General features: G+C 44.9%; 1 protein-coding gene across 2 annotated transcripts; it reads right to left on the minus strand.

Moving 5' to 3' along the window:
• Positions 1–329: 329 nt before the first annotated feature.
• thrap3a (thyroid hormone receptor associated protein 3a) lies at positions 330–14,935 on the minus strand. Of its 2 annotated transcripts, none has more exons than XM_079730992.1 (11): positions 14,733–14,935; positions 9,839–10,025; positions 5,978–6,928; positions 4,885–5,490; positions 4,502–4,674; positions 3,938–4,046; positions 3,582–3,666; positions 2,743–2,927; positions 2,447–2,633; positions 2,182–2,319; positions 330–1,920 (listed from the first exon to the last, which is right to left on the minus strand). In XM_079730992.1, the coding sequence occupies exons 2-11, from the start codon at positions 10,000–10,002 to the stop codon at positions 1,720–1,722; spliced, it is 2,799 nt and encodes a 932-aa protein (XP_079587118.1). In that variant the 5' UTR covers positions 10,003–10,025; positions 14,733–14,935; the 3' UTR covers positions 330–1,719. The 2 variants fall into 2 exon arrangements, with proteins under 2 accessions (XP_079587118.1, XP_079587117.1); XM_079730991.1 differs by having other exon boundaries at positions 4,502–4,686.
• Positions 14,936–15,292: the final 357 nt, after the last annotated feature.

The following is a 15,292-nucleotide window of genomic DNA, read 5'->3' on the forward strand; positions in this document are numbered from 1 at the left end:
GGAGGAGGAGGAGAGTATTCATACAGGGAGGGAACAAGTAAAGAAAATAGAAGTGGTGAAGGAGGATAAGAATAGAAGGTAAACAGGTGAGACCTGTTCATAAACGCAGGGAGTTGTGCTCAGCACATGACCAATGAACGTGAGAGGAATATAATAATAATAATAATAATAATAATAATAATAATTATTATTATTATTATTATTATTATTATTATTATACATTTAACCTATATAGCGCTTTTCTAAATACAGAAATAAATATAGAAAATAAAGTCAGCAAATGTCAAATTTATTACAGTATCTTTTCAAATGTACAATCTCTAGGAAATCTTTCAGTGATGAAAACTATTAAAAAAAGAGCCATTTCACTTTAGCAGGTGATTTTAAGAGAAAATATTCGCAATTCAGAATCAACACACCCAGACTGTACAATTAACACACAAACACACATACATCAAGGCACACCAGGTATATAGTGCATCATATGGATTACTATTTACAGACAAAAACGTTCCCATAAGAGGACACACATACATAAACTTTTAAAATGACAAGCCTTTCCTACTTCCCAACAAATACATAACATATCACATATTTAATCTTCTTTAGTAGCCGACAAGAGGCTGTCGTTTCATATTAACATCTAGACTGTTGTTAGAATGTTTCGTCAACAGAAAAAAAAACTAAATTAACAGTCAATTAAAAGTCTAGTTCACGTCATAAGTAGTTGTTTCCTAGCGCGTTGTTGTTTGGTCCCGTGGTGAGAAGGGGCGGAGCGTAATACATCACTGATGTATTGTAATATTTTATTCTTTGCTGCTTGCTTCGAAGATAGTTCTGACAGTAAACACATATTTTAACCGCTACTGTGACGTTGTAAACTGGAACACATGTAATATCCCTGCATAGCCTACCTAGTGGGATACACCTCAAAATGAATCTGAATTTATTAATGATTGGTTACCTAGCACTAAGATGTACATTCATTCACAACAGTCTTTAAAAATATTTATAATTTCATATCAAGCGCCTTTAGAAAAACCACAGCAGGTTGTCTGGTTACGTTGGTGATCTAGTACAGGTGAGATGCAGCGTTCTATTCATAATCATTTAAAATATAAAAACATCAACACCAACACAAACCCGCCACCACAAGACGGTCAGGTTTTCTGCCGTCCAAGTTACCTCCCTACCAACAACATGAAGGTGATGTACTGCTAGCAGTACTTACTACAGAACAAAGTCAATCCCTGACGTTACGCCCTGAAATAAACTGTTATATCTCAAAATGCTTTTCCTCTATTGAAGTGTTGCAATTTTGAGAAGGTGTTAAATGCCTACCGGCCTCTATGTACTTCAAACAAAGCCGAAATTGGTATGTTTGCATTGGCTGTCAAACTGCAGTTGAACACGGCCATTGTAGCGGTACAATACAGTCACTTTGATGTGTTTGCTGTACGTGTAATGCCTGGAGTCGCATCGAGACACGACGTGGTATTGATGACCAATGGCAGGCAGTGGTTGACCGGGGGGCCTGTGGGAAACGTTTGACCAGATCCCCTGGACACCCTGCACACACTGTGGCAATGGAAGCCCAATGCGGCGCTTCGAGTTTGCCATTTAGTCTGTGTCTGACGCTAGTTTCAACTCTGTTTTAAGTACACCGGACATTAAGGCTTTGTGCTTGCAGGGTAACGTTAAGCGTAGCTTAAGCGTCGGTTAAATGTTTTCGGCGTGCTCGCGTCCGGCCTCCGCGACCTCGTTGACCTTTGGCTTCCCGTTGAGCTGGAAGTGGTTGCCGCCCTGGACCGCTCTGCGGATGATGAAGCGCGGCCGTCCGTGGGTGAAGCCGCCGCCCCCGCGCCCCCGGCCGTCCGATGAACATCTCTCTCTCTCTCTCTCGCCCTCTCGGTCATCATGCTGCGAGACCAAGGAGGAACAGGTCTGGTGTTAGTACAGGAACTGTTATATAGCTCTTTATTTGAAATGCTGTACTACATTACTATACAGTACTATTTTACTTTACTGTTTATATGTACTGTATAAACAGTGGTACTGTATGTACTGTGGTAAAATTCTGTACCACACCGTAATACAGTGTAATATACTGTACTGTGCTGTAGTACTCGACAGCGAAATGTTTTCGCTGACTAGTGTTATTATTGTGGTTCTTTCTCCTACCAAGAAGTATTTCTTGCTCTTAGGAGTAAACTCAGGATCCCAGTCCTCATTATGAGTTGCCGTGGTTGAGGGCTGGCTATGGATGCCATTTCCATGGTGATTCCCTCCGTTCCAGCCCCGCCCCCGAACAGTGAACTGCTGCATTTAAAGAGAAGAAGAAGAAATGCTGACATCTTGAGAGGATCAACTGAATAGAAATGAAGGATCTGTCCAAAGCAGTAGGCAAACTGAAAATCCTCCTTTCAAAAACATATTTTCAACTTACAAATCCTCCTCGTGGTTCCCCTCCCTCGGCGGGTTGAGGGAGGTCTCTCTGGGCCAGGTGGGTCTTGCTGAATTCCTGGTCTCCAGTCCGGCTCTGGGAGGAAGAATGGACCTTGTGCTGGGATACGGTCGAGGAGGATGAGGAAGAAGAGGAGGAACTGGAGCGAGAACGTTTCTTCTTCCTTTTCCTTGAAGGAGCACAGACAGAGAAGCTCTTTTACAGGGAGGAGGACCAAGGGGAGGAGTGACATTGTAAACATCATGTTTCAAAATGTTGAAAAAATCGCTGGAACATACTTGGATTTCTTGTGACGTTTGGAAGATTTTTCCGAACTTTTCCCTTTGCTTGGAAGGGGTGCATCCCCTAAACCCTTCTCATTGTCCTGATTACAATCCTGCTCTCCAACTGAGATCTTTTTACGGCGCTCGATGTCCAAGCGAAGGTCGGACGGGTCACCTTTCATCACTTTCTCTCCCCCGTCCTGAGCAAAACGAGACAGAAGAACGCGCTGTGGACTTCCAGTCTGCATAGAGGTGCACTCCAAGATACGTTTAGGGATAGAGGGGGATGTTTGGAGATGTTTAGGAGGTGGTTAAGACTCGAAGTGTGAAGTTGGAAGAATCTCCCCACGGCGCTAGACAACAAGCATGGACAGAGATGCTAGTTTGAGTTCATTTATTTCAACGCAATCATTGGTTTCAACATCGGCTTTGGTCAGTCTTTGGTTACCATGCACAATGATATCGGAAAGACAGTTAAATGGGAGAAGAGCCACGATTCATTTGGGGCTGCTGTTGATAAATTCTGTTCCTTATCTGGAGAAGAATAATACTTACTATGAACCTTCAGAGTCCTTCGAACAGCTTGGGCACAGGAGCAACTCTCGCTTCCATTATTGATCTCAAATTATGTGATTGATAAGCCTTGTAGTGCCCAGGTAGCCACACTTTAAAGAACGTATGTGGAGGGGGTGCACAACTCACAACATACTCAATGAGTTTGACTCCCTTAGACACTGTGCCTTTGATGGCGGTCAAGTCAGCGGTCTACAGACATCTGGCTGGCTCACCCCATGGTTCTGGGTGCTCTGTTTTCTCCCCATTTTATGCATCATATTGCAAAAATATTTGGTCACCTTGTAACTGCCCTCCTCCGAGCTTTTCATGGCCTCAAAGAGATGAGAGTGTTTCTTAAAGGCACTCGGGGAAACATCTATTCTCCTGAATGGGGGGAAAGGAAAAGTTGATTATTAATGAAGTCAGTTCAATCAGAAGACGCTGCCAGGATAGCTTAGATAAAAAACAAAGAAATGATTGAATGAACAAATGCATAGCTGAATCACCTGACCTCCACCAACCACACCCCATTGTCACACAAAGCCAAGCAGCTCTTTTTTTATCAGGTGAGCAGGCAACACCGCCACCTGACCTTTGACCTGGTAACCAGCCGAGGTGAGGTCACACCTCTCAGAGAGGTCGTAGGTCAAGCTACCTGTGTATTTCCGGACTCTTCCTCCTCCTCTCCTCTTGCTGGGCGGCGTTTCGCTGGTATGTTGCAAAGCGCTCGCTAAGACTTCCTCCTGATGATGGGAAGTACTGGGCTGCACAGGAGGTCAGGGGTCAGTTTAGCATTAGCTACTTAGCTTCACAGGGTACTACTGGAGATTTACAGTAATGGGTATACGTAGTGATGCAGCTGGGGGGAAACAGTGAAGCATAATTTTGAAGCAGAGGCCTTTGAGAGAGTCAAGCTCTTGAGAGAAGCTAATATCAAGGCCTTGAGCCTCTCTCAAGGCCTTGAATGACGAGTGCTTAATTTTTTCTCAAGGCCTGTATCTGGATGGTTCATACAGATACAGGCCTTGAGAAAAAATTGTCATTAACAGAAGTGATCAACTAGTGAGAGGAAAAGAGAGGGAAGAGGAGAGATCATAAAGAAAGCGTAGGGGGGAGAGAGAGGGCGGAGCGAGGAGAGAGACGATAGTGACAACCGGTAGGGAGAGTGAGAAGAGAGTGAAAACAGAGGAAGAGGAGAGAGCGGGGAGTCAGCGCTCACCGTTGACATGGTGTACGATGGTGAGGATGTGTTGGGTGAAGAGCTCCGAGGGGCTTCTCTGGACCTTGCTGGTGTCCACGTGTTGGAAGATGGAGCGGAACTCCTGCTCCTTCCTGCAGGACTGGACCAGGTCCTGGGATAACTGGCGCTCCCCCGCCAACACGTCCGACGAGCTAGGGGCACACCTATTCATATTAATGCAGGGACGGCTCAAACCCTGGATTGTGGTCAAAACCACCTCAGGAGGGGGTGTATGCTGCAATTTGTCAATCTAGATGGACTAGCGAGCGGTTTTGGCCTAGACAGAATCGCTCACAAGTCACACGCTAGGCCCATACATCATGGAAGGGGGTGTCCTCATGCAAATAGTTCTTGATGCTCACCTGGTCATCCGATCCCTCAGGAAGTCCATCACAACGCTACACTTGGCCTCCCTGGAGCCAGAAGGAGAAGACACTGCTCCTTCTCCTCTGAGCATCTCCCTGAGGGAGGCGCTTTGGGCGGGGGGGGAGGGGTTACGCATCTCCATCCTCGTGAACCTCCCGGGGTCTTTCTCCGGGGAGAACCCCGCGGGTTTGGCCCCCGTGGCGTCTGGGTTCTGGGAGCAGTAGACCTGTATGAGGTCGGGGTGGTTCTGGGCCACGAGCGGCCGGCGGCCAGAACTCTCCCACTGACTGAGGCGCTCCGCAAACACGGCGAGTGCTGAGGTCTTAACCTTCGTCTTAGAGGGCTCCTCCCCTTTCTGGGGCTTGGAACGAGGCCCGCCTTCCTCTTCCTCCTCCTCCTCATCATCCTCATGATCGTCTGCGCCAGACTGAAAGGGAGAAGCTTTTAAGAAGCTTCTCAGAGTCATATCAGCGCTCGCTCGGCGTGGCGATGGGTTTTCCCGTATCTTCCCGTTAGTCCCGCCCTCCAGAGCAACCTGACCGCTTGCTTCGGACCCCTTCTCCCGACCCTGCCCGGACCCGTTACTCTGGTCCTCCAGGAACCTGAAAGTAGCAAATAATCAAACTTTATGAGTCCAGGCATACATTTAACACAAGGACATATTATTATACCATATGTATGAAGAGGCTTTCCATCGCTTATTATTATAACAATAAACAAAGGATAATATATTATAAATGGCACTTAAGTATCTGAGCGACCGACTAAATAATATCTGGCACAGCATTTGATGCCAGGCGGTTGCGCAAATGGGCCAATCTAGTATTTATTGGTCTGTTTCTTCCTCTTATTTGAGTCTGTTATGACGACCACCACATGTTCCCAGTGGGCGAAGCGGGAAGGAAAATACAGAAACGTGTGGTTTGAGAATGAAATGTGAGCTAGACTCCTTAGCAGCAAATGAAAGAACAAAAAACATATGAAAACAATTACAGACCAAATCAGACTTAATTCCTATATGTCGAATCTATCCTCAAAAAAACTTTTCAGTACGAGTTTGTTCAGGATTAAAATGAATGAAAGTCTTACTTTCTAAAGGCAGCGGGGATGGTGGAACTACCTCCATCCAGGTTGTTCTTTTTAGAGAAGATTCCAAAACCAGAAATAACGGCTTTGGTGCTTTTTTGAGGTGGGCTTTTGTTTTCTACTCCCTGCCAGGAGGGGGCGCCGCTGTTCACACCACTGGCTGTGATTTTGTGGGCAGGGCTGGACTGGTCAGCAGACGTCAGAGTCATCTGACCGTCATCAGCAGAACTTTCTGGTGGATTAGACTTCTTCACTACAGCGCTACAGACACTCAAGCTCCGCCACTTCCCTCCATCAGAGCCATCTTTAGTAACTCCTCCTCCCACCTCCCCCTCTTCCTCCTCCTCCTCCTCCTCCTCCTCCTCCTCTCCGGCCTCCTTGGAGGGCAGCTGCTCCTCCTTGCCATTGCTTGAGAGGGTCTGATTGGCCGACACAGAGGTGGCGTTCTGCTTGGGGGAGCAGGAGGAGTGAGAGGAGGAGGAGCGAGCTGAGCGTCTGGACTTGGGGGAGGAGGAGGAGTGGTCTGAGCGGGGGACGGGCCTCGGAGGGGTCACGCCCGGGCGTTTCCGGGGGCTGGCAGAGCGCCCCCTGGGGTACTGCTGCTGCTGCGGCGGCGGCGGCGGCGGCGGCGGCGGCGGCGGCTGCTGCCACTGAGGGTGCGGGTACTGCTGCCTCTGCGGCGGACATTGTCTGAAGTTCCTCCAGTTGTGGCGGAAGTTATGATGGTTGTAGCCCCAGCCACCACCTCCTCCTCCGCCCCCCCGCTGGAATCGCCCGCGGGGGAAGAAGCCCCGTCCTCGGCCCCTGAAGTTGAAGGGCCTCTGGAAGCCACGGTGTTGGTACCCCCGGGCCTCGCGGGGCCCCGGGCCCCTGGCCTGGTGGTCCTTGGCGTACTTCCGCTCGCGGGGCTTGGAGGAGGGGGATCGGGACCTGGAGCGAGACCGGGATCTGGAGCTAAGGAGAGAGGAAGAAGGAAAACTTCGGAAAGACGGCCAATGCATCCCGACCGGGAGCTGTTTGGGCGGTTGAACATGACCTTTGGGATGAGATCCCACTTGTGGTCCTCTGATATGCGTATGGGGTCCTGCCAGGATAGCTAATATCAGATATAGCTTATAAATCAGCCAGGACCGTCCTGGCTGATTAACAGACAGGACGGTCTGTAAATCAGCCAGGAACGTCCTGGCTGATTTATAAGCTATAGATATTAGCCTATAAAAAATGCAGATGTCCAGGGAAGGTCTGTAAATATGAACAGACTGAATAATGATTGACTTAGCCACAAACTATTACTGTTGGGATGTGCCCAAATCCAGTGGGAGATTCATATTACAGCCAGATTTTGGATTAAAACGATATGTGGGGGAAGCAGATCCATGACCAACTAAGAGGTTTGGGATGCAGGGGGAGGGTTGAGGAACCACTGGAACCATTACATGGTAGAAAGGAAACACAAGTTATGTTCAACACATGGTGATGCATCAGCAGAATATGTTGTCATGAAGGGGTTTTTTTTCACTTCACACATGATAAAATGCAGCAACTGTAATATGAAATACAGATAATAAAATGTGTACAAAGGAGAACTAAAAACTATTTAGTTTATTTTTTGGTTTAACCATTAAAGATTCCTAATTTCTTTTCACATTTCAACAAGATGAGTGTATTAATGATAAATAATAAGAATAATAATTGAATAATAATGATATATAAATAATAAATAACAATAAATCAAGGGACCTCTGGTCAACAAAGGAAAATCAAAAACAATAAGACCCCTTCAATGTCCAGCTCGTCCATAACAAAGACATTGAACTTTTGCTGAGTTGTACTGAGATTAAACTAAAGTTCAGAAAGTAAAAGTCTAAATTTCCTAATTAACGTAACTTGCATGTGCTAATAAAGAGTGTCACCTGCTGGCTAATTGGTGAGTTGCACAAAAACACAGACAATAAAAACACCCGATAGACGAGTAATGTTGCACTAGGTTCAAAGACTTGCACAGTGACGGAAGGATAAGAAATCCTCAAATTGTGACAGATGTTACCAAGTAGAAACGATAAAAAAAAAAAAAGAATTACAATCTTGGGCTAAGATGAACCAATCATCCCAGTTCTGACCACATGATGTCAGTGGCGCATCGCTGGAAATTATTTCAACGCTCACTCAAGTTTAATGCCATTCCATCTCTATGGTCTTTACATGAGTAAGGGTCGCCGGGTTCTCCACAGCATTTTTTAAGTTATATTTAAAGTTCTATTTTGAGTTTTTATTCGACCATCAAAAACAAGCGTTGCGTTATGCAGGTCTACCCTGAACTCGCTGCTTTTACACAACATGCATCATGCAGCTCCCTTAATGACCGATACTTTCCGTTTCCATTTACACTGATTTAATTTCAGACTACTGATTTCCAACCTAAAACTATTTGAATTAATAAAATGCAATTCAAAATTACCAGCATTCAGTCTTAGTTTAAGACCATCATCTAAATAGCCTACTATTTGAGGACAAGATGAACATAGGCTATGTAATTCGGAACACTGTCTGAAATGAAAAATATCCACTTTGTAAAATACTAGCATCTTTGCCACGTAAATAAAACGAAAAGGCGTGGACAACTCACCGGGCACGTTTTTTCATCGGAATAAAGAGGGTTTAAAGCCAGCAGCGCATCGAAACGCACGTCGGAGTGAGATCTGAGAGCGAGTCTGCTGAGGACCAGTAGCCCGTCCTGTGGTCACATGGGCCGGGAGGAGAAAGCTCAACCCTCCGCTCCCACAACGCCAAGGCGCCGGTGCCAACTACACACACAGCCAAGACTGAAGCTCCAACGAGCCATTAGAGGTATTATAGTGTTGAACGGGAATATAACTAAGAACTAAAGCTAGAAATATCCAGAGAGATACAAAAAACGTTCAACAAACAAATCGAGCAGCCTTCTCAGGCTGTTACCACTAATGGTATTATTTAGAGGCGTTTTACACACCGATCTGTATTTAGACCTGCTGTAACTTGGTCCTATCAAATTGACGGGCTAAAAATCGGAACGGTTCTCCCTCTTTCATTGAGTAAAGTATATTCTATAAACGTACTGTAGTTTGTGAAAATATGTTGTATGAATTACTTAATAAATGTATTATTTCTACTTAGTGAGAGTTTTTGTTACTGAGGTGAGAGCAGAATATTTAAAGATCAATCAGGAACTGTGAGTTATCAAGTTATTAGAATATCCTTGAGAATGTTTGTTTAAGTGGGTGTGTTTTCATGTGGCGTGTGGGTGGGTGCGGGTGTGGATGTGGGAGTGTATCAGTGTGTGTTTGTGTGCTTTTAATTAAACCACAGTGCACCAGTAGTTCAGTAGTGGGTACACCGGTATACTAGTACTGCAGTCGAGACAGTGAAACCAGTCGCTTATCTGGGAGTGAGTGATCACAGCCAGTGGAAGATATCCACGCCAACTAATTTCCATTCGGTCTCCAAAGAAAACCAACAGATTATCTTAAAAATATATTTCCGTGAGTCAGCGAGTTCTTTGCCCCGTATAGAGCACAAGGCAGTGAAAAAAATACACTAAAGAAAATAAGTGAATTGAGCTACAAAGACCAGATGAGCTCTATCTCCTGACTTGAGTTCTGCTGCACAACACAGAGATACACTCACACATGGACAGAGATACACAATGAAGAGGAGACAGGACACCACACCACATGACACACACAAAAACACAACACAACAGAGCGCAACGTAACACAATTAGATCCAAGCAGATCAAAGCAACACAACTAGACAACACAACCACAGATCGCACAACGTATCACGACTCGATTGTTCTTCGACCTCGGGTTCCTTGGACCCACCCACCTGTAGCGATGCTTCCTCCCCCGAGGCCTGGAGGGGCTCCTGGACCGTGAGGTAGAACGGGACCTGGAACGAGATCTGGAATGGGATCTTGAACGGGATATCTGGCTTGATCTGGAGTGGGATCTTGAGCAGGACTTGGATTCGGATCTGGTGGTTTTGGACATCACTGCGGAGGGGCCTTGTCAAGCTGAAAGACGATTGAGGAGATTGGAGGGTTGTGCTTCTGACTGGAGTTATGATACACCATGAAGGATCCGGCACATTGATAAAAGTAATAGTAGTTATCGCAGTAGTAATCATAGTATTAGTAGTAGTAGTAGTAGTAGCAGTAGTAGTAGTCGTGGTAGTCGTGGTAGTAGTGGTGGTAGTAGTAGTAGTAGTAGTAGTAGTAGTATTAGTAGTAGCACCAGAAACTGAAGAAGCTGTTCCACTGCTGCAGGGTCTTTCTGACATCTACCTGACCTATTTATTCCTGGATCCACTATGTAGCTGTATAAAACTGGATCTACCTGTATCCGAAACTAACTATCTGAAACTAATTGCCTGTATCTAATTGTATCTACTATGTACTGTATGTGTATATGTCTGTATCTATCTTTAACTTTGTGTAACCATCTGAAAGTAACCACCCACAACTAACTACCTGTTTCTACCTTTATCTACCTGAAACTATCCGTAACTACTTCTATCTACCTGTGTATGTCTGTAACCACCTGTATCTGCCACCTGTAACTGTTTATATCGATCTTTAACTACCTGTATTTACCAGTATTATCCTGTATTGACTACATTTGACTAACTCTATCTACTGTTCTCCCCAGTATACCTGTAGGCTTATCCAACAGTAAATACTTATATGTAACCTGTTTATATACCAATCTGCTCAGTTACATATAGGGCAGAATTAGTCTTGCTCAGGTCAACTTTAATTGAATCCTATACAGTTCATTGGTTATGGGATGTGGTCCACATTTGGACCACATCACCTAACCCTGAGACCACAAAGAATATCAAAACCCCTGGGACCCAGGCGGGAGAAAAAGAAATCGTGGGCCGGACACTTTCCCAGTGCAGTTGAAACAAGTTGTACACAGGATTATTACACATGATTATTCAAATATTCACATTTCTTGGTGTTAACGTGCTTTGAGCGATCCAGTACTGACTTCATGAATATATAACTGTAAACGGTTACCGGTCGTCTGGTTACCAGCCCTGCTCACATTGGTCTGCTCCATGAACTCATGTAAACAATGTGGACGTGAATGGCACGTCCACACGTCCACGATATCTCCAGAGATCTCTTCACCAAATTTCAGATACTAAGCCGAGAGGATAAAATTAGATTGTTCTCTCTTGATTTTGAGATGGGAAATGCCTATTCACAGCAGAACAGTACTGTAATTTGACATAAATAAATAAAAATCCTCTAGAGGAGAACTAGGAGAGAACTTGATCAATCCCAGACAGGAATTTTTGGGTGTCCCATTAGTCACATCCTCTGACACTATTCTTCCCTCTACTATTCGACCCAGACTAGACGAGACTAGACCGGACACATTTATTTCATGAATATCTGCACCGAGTTAAAATATGACAATTGATCGTCACGGCATCTACAGTTCCTCTGACGAGAGGACCCGAAATCAGAGGACATGCTAAGCGTAGAGAACACATGGTGGTCCCACTGTGTATTCAGGCTACTATTTTGGAGCGTATTGAAATGAATCCGTCCTTCCCCCTCCTCCTCCTCCACCTCCACCTCCTCATTCCAGCTGGCTTGTTGTGTTTGGCTCCAGAAGAATAATTTCCTGAGGACTTCTTCTTTATTGAAACAGATTTTCTGCTTACAGAGAGGTTTCGTGAAGCACGGGGCAAAGTAAATAAAAGTTCCCTCGCCACACAGCCGGGCATTATATAAGCAGTGTTGTTAGGAAGACTATTGTATTGCTCTAATCTGCCATTTGTTAAGGTAGTCCATAAAAACTTTAAAATGCCAAAAGTACATTAGAAGAGAATGAAAAGTACATCTTTAGACACTTTTATTGGCTCTTAAAGGCAGCTTTGGGTGAAACAAAGTTTAACTACACTGAGAGAATAGACATTGAGTAATGCAAAAAAATTGTTATAGTACAAAACAATATATTAAGTAATGCTAACTAAACACCGGAGATTGGTTCAGATGCATTTAGCTGGTAACCAAGAAAATTGTAATCTTGCAGGCTGGTAGCTAACAAGCAAGCGGCAGCTGCTATCAGGCCTCCCTAATCACTGTGATGGAGTCTAAAAAAAACAAGGCAGCCTTATTCTGTAATCATTCTCTACTTGGGTTACACAAACACACACACACATGTTCACACACATGTGCCACTACACAATCAGATATGCACAAACATATGCTTCACGACCTCATGCATCAATCACTTACACACACACAGACACATAAAAATACTCCCCTCCAACACACACACACACACACACACACACACACACACACCCCCCCCCCCCCCCCCCCCCACACACACACACACACACACACACACACACACACACACACACACACACACACACAGTGATGGAGCTTAAGAAACAGCTGCTCTCTGCCTCCTGTTTGTTTGACGCCAAGTCAATGACGCTGATGTCATAGGCTCCATTAGCATCAAGCTAACATCCCCTGCACTAGCATGTGGCTAACATGACTTGCACTAGCATCCCGCTAACCCTCACTACATTAGCTTCACTCTTACATAGAACTAGCATCCAGGTAACTCCCATCACCTGTAGCAGCACATCACCAGTACCAGCATCCAGACAACATCCCATCATCTCCACTAGCATCTCACTAAGGCTGAACCCAATCATCTCCATTAGCAACTCACCAACGCTGAACCCAATCATCTACACTAGCATCTCATTCAGGCTTAACCCAATCATCTACACTAGCATCTCATTAAGGCTGAACCCAATCATCTCCACTAGCATCTCACTAACTCAACAATCAATTACCGTCACAAGCATCTTGCTAACATCGCCTCCACTAGCATTCAGACTGGCATTCCACAGAGACAGCTGGAATCCCACTTGCTTTCTTCATGTCACACTGAGTACATGTACAAACTAATGCACGCACACACACACAGACACACACACACACACACACACACACACAAACTTTCCCTTCCCTCTGCCACACTGCTACACCAACTGTCATCATTGGCTGGCAGCCCTCTGCAGTGTCTGTTAGCACCGGCGCTATCCCTAGAGAGATTTCACACAACTATCCTAAAACAACTGGGCCAGTAATCTGGCCTGTTACCAGGCTGGTAGGTAACCAGGCTAGAGTTAGAACAACCGGGCTAGTAACCAGGCTAATAACCAGGCTTACGTTAGAACAACATGGCTCGTAGCTGGGCTTATAACCAGGCCAGAGTAAGAACAAGCAGGCTAGTAACCAGGCTTATGTTAGAACAAGTAGTCAGGCTTATAAACCGGCTATGACAGGCAGAGTAACCATACTAGTGTTAAAACAACCGGGCTAGTAGTGATGGGAATCTGCACGGACCTCACGATACTATTTTATGCCGATGCCGATACAATATGTTCTGCAATCCTGTAGATATGGGGATAAGATATTATGAATGAGTGAATATAACCCACTAAGAGATGTCCACTTTCACTTAGAGATGTCCACTTCTTACTTTATTCTTACTTTTATTTTATTGTATTTTATTTATAATTTACTATTTTATAATCTTATCTTCTATGCTTGTAATTTCTATTTGTACTGAGCACCTGGAACGAAACAATTTCCCCCCAGGATCAATAAAGTTTTCTGATTCTGATTCTGATGATATTTAGTACAATTCAATCTTCTGTGTGGTTTGACCTATGGTTAGAACCAGGGTCGTAGCCAGGATTTTATTCCTGTGGTGGCCAGGAATAAAATTGGATTATAATACTTTAAATAAGAATGATAAGGCAGCGGGTTGGCCAACCTCTGACCAGGAGGGGCCGTGGCCCCCACGTGGCTACGCCCCTGGTTAGAACGCTGTCATTTGTTGATCCTGATTTCATTGTACCATGCATAAATCTCAATGTGTAATTTGGCTGTGTTTCTATTATAATTTCATGATATATTTTACAGTAATAGAGCCAAAGTTCATGGCAAATAAGCGTTTAACTGCATAGCGTTGAACAAATATAATTATGACAAATGTTCCTTTTCAGTAGTTGTTCAACTACTAGTCCTGTCTGTTTGAAGCAGGACGAGGGGATGACAAACGGCTGTCATCTCCTCTCTGCATCTCTTAGTTTGACATCACCTCATCTAAAGGTCCTCTCTATTTTGGTCTCCTGTGGTGAGCCCTCAGGGTGTGTGGTGTTAGTTACGCGTTGTTTTAACCTGAGCGAGTCTGTCCCTGGAAATCTCGTAAGCCAAGTTATAATAAGGTTACATTTGAATCTTATTCCTATTGAGAATGTAGCAGGGAAAATGTTTCTGAAAACAGCAGAAAACACAGATACTCACACTAGCACAACACACACACACACACACACACACACACACACACACACACACACACACACACACACACACACACACACACACACACACACACACACACACACACCTACGTCAAAAGTGAAAAAGTGTGAGTGACTCCTGACGCTCCTGGTTCTGCCTCACGTCCGTGTTTGCTGAAGTGTTTGTTCAGTGGGACGGATCCTGGTGAGAGGAGCTCACACATGCGCTCTCAGTTAAACTGTTGCTGACGCATCTCTAGTTCATTCAACAACGTAGAGACGCGTTCATACGAGGCGTTAGCACATCCGACTTCACAATGTCTAAACATTTAACCTATAACTTATGTTACACGTGTGTTAGGCTACGTACCTTTTCCAGTCAGCTTCAAGACCAAGATGTGAGCTTCTTTCAAGAGAGACAGGGACTCTGACGTCCAAATCGAGTCACACGAAACAATGTCACCGTAACTGGGATGTCTTTTTGCGCATAAATAGGTCTGCCTGGCAAAGTATTTGCCAGCGTCCAAATCACGGAGTCTTCATTCCTTATTGCCAGTGTGTTGTTGGGTGGAGGGTAAAGTCATCGTTCTGCCTCCGGTGCGACCAAAGACGAGTTTGGTTAACAATCCCATCGGATGGAGAGCCCGTGCCTGCGCGCACCAGATGCGTAAACGGGGCAAATGGGTGTGACCGTGCAGACACGCGCAGGCGCTCTGTTAACACCGCCCTCCAAACCAACCATTATTTAACTCCGTCTCAAAGTTATTAAATAAATAAAAAATGGAAAGAAAGGACGAACGAAACATTGCTAGAAAGAAAATAAGACAGAACAATTATAATTGTTCTGTCTTATAAATGTGAAACTCTTCCAACGCCAGATGTTCCTGCTGCCCCGTCGGAGGAGGTGTAGAGGTGCATCCCTTTTCTCTC

The sequence above is a fragment of the Pollachius pollachius genome (assembly GCF_949987615.1).
Source record: "Pollachius pollachius genome assembly, chromosome: 1".
In the NCBI taxonomy this organism is placed as follows: Eukaryota; Metazoa; Chordata; class Actinopteri; order Gadiformes; family Gadidae; genus Pollachius; species Pollachius pollachius.

Coding starts and splice junctions, on each gene's coding strand:
- thrap3a (XM_079730991.1), bottom strand. CDS start 10,002: ATGTCCAAAACCACCAGATCCGAATCCAAGTCCTGCTCAAGATCCCAC. Junction 2,928..3,581: donor CGGAGGAGGGCAGTTACAAG/GTGACCAAATAT, acceptor CGTTTTGCTCAG/GACGGGGGAGAGAAAGTGAT. Junction 1,921..2,181: donor AGAGCAAGAAATACTTCTTG/GTAGGAGAAAGA, acceptor TTGGTCTCGCAG/CATGATGACCGAGAGGGCGA.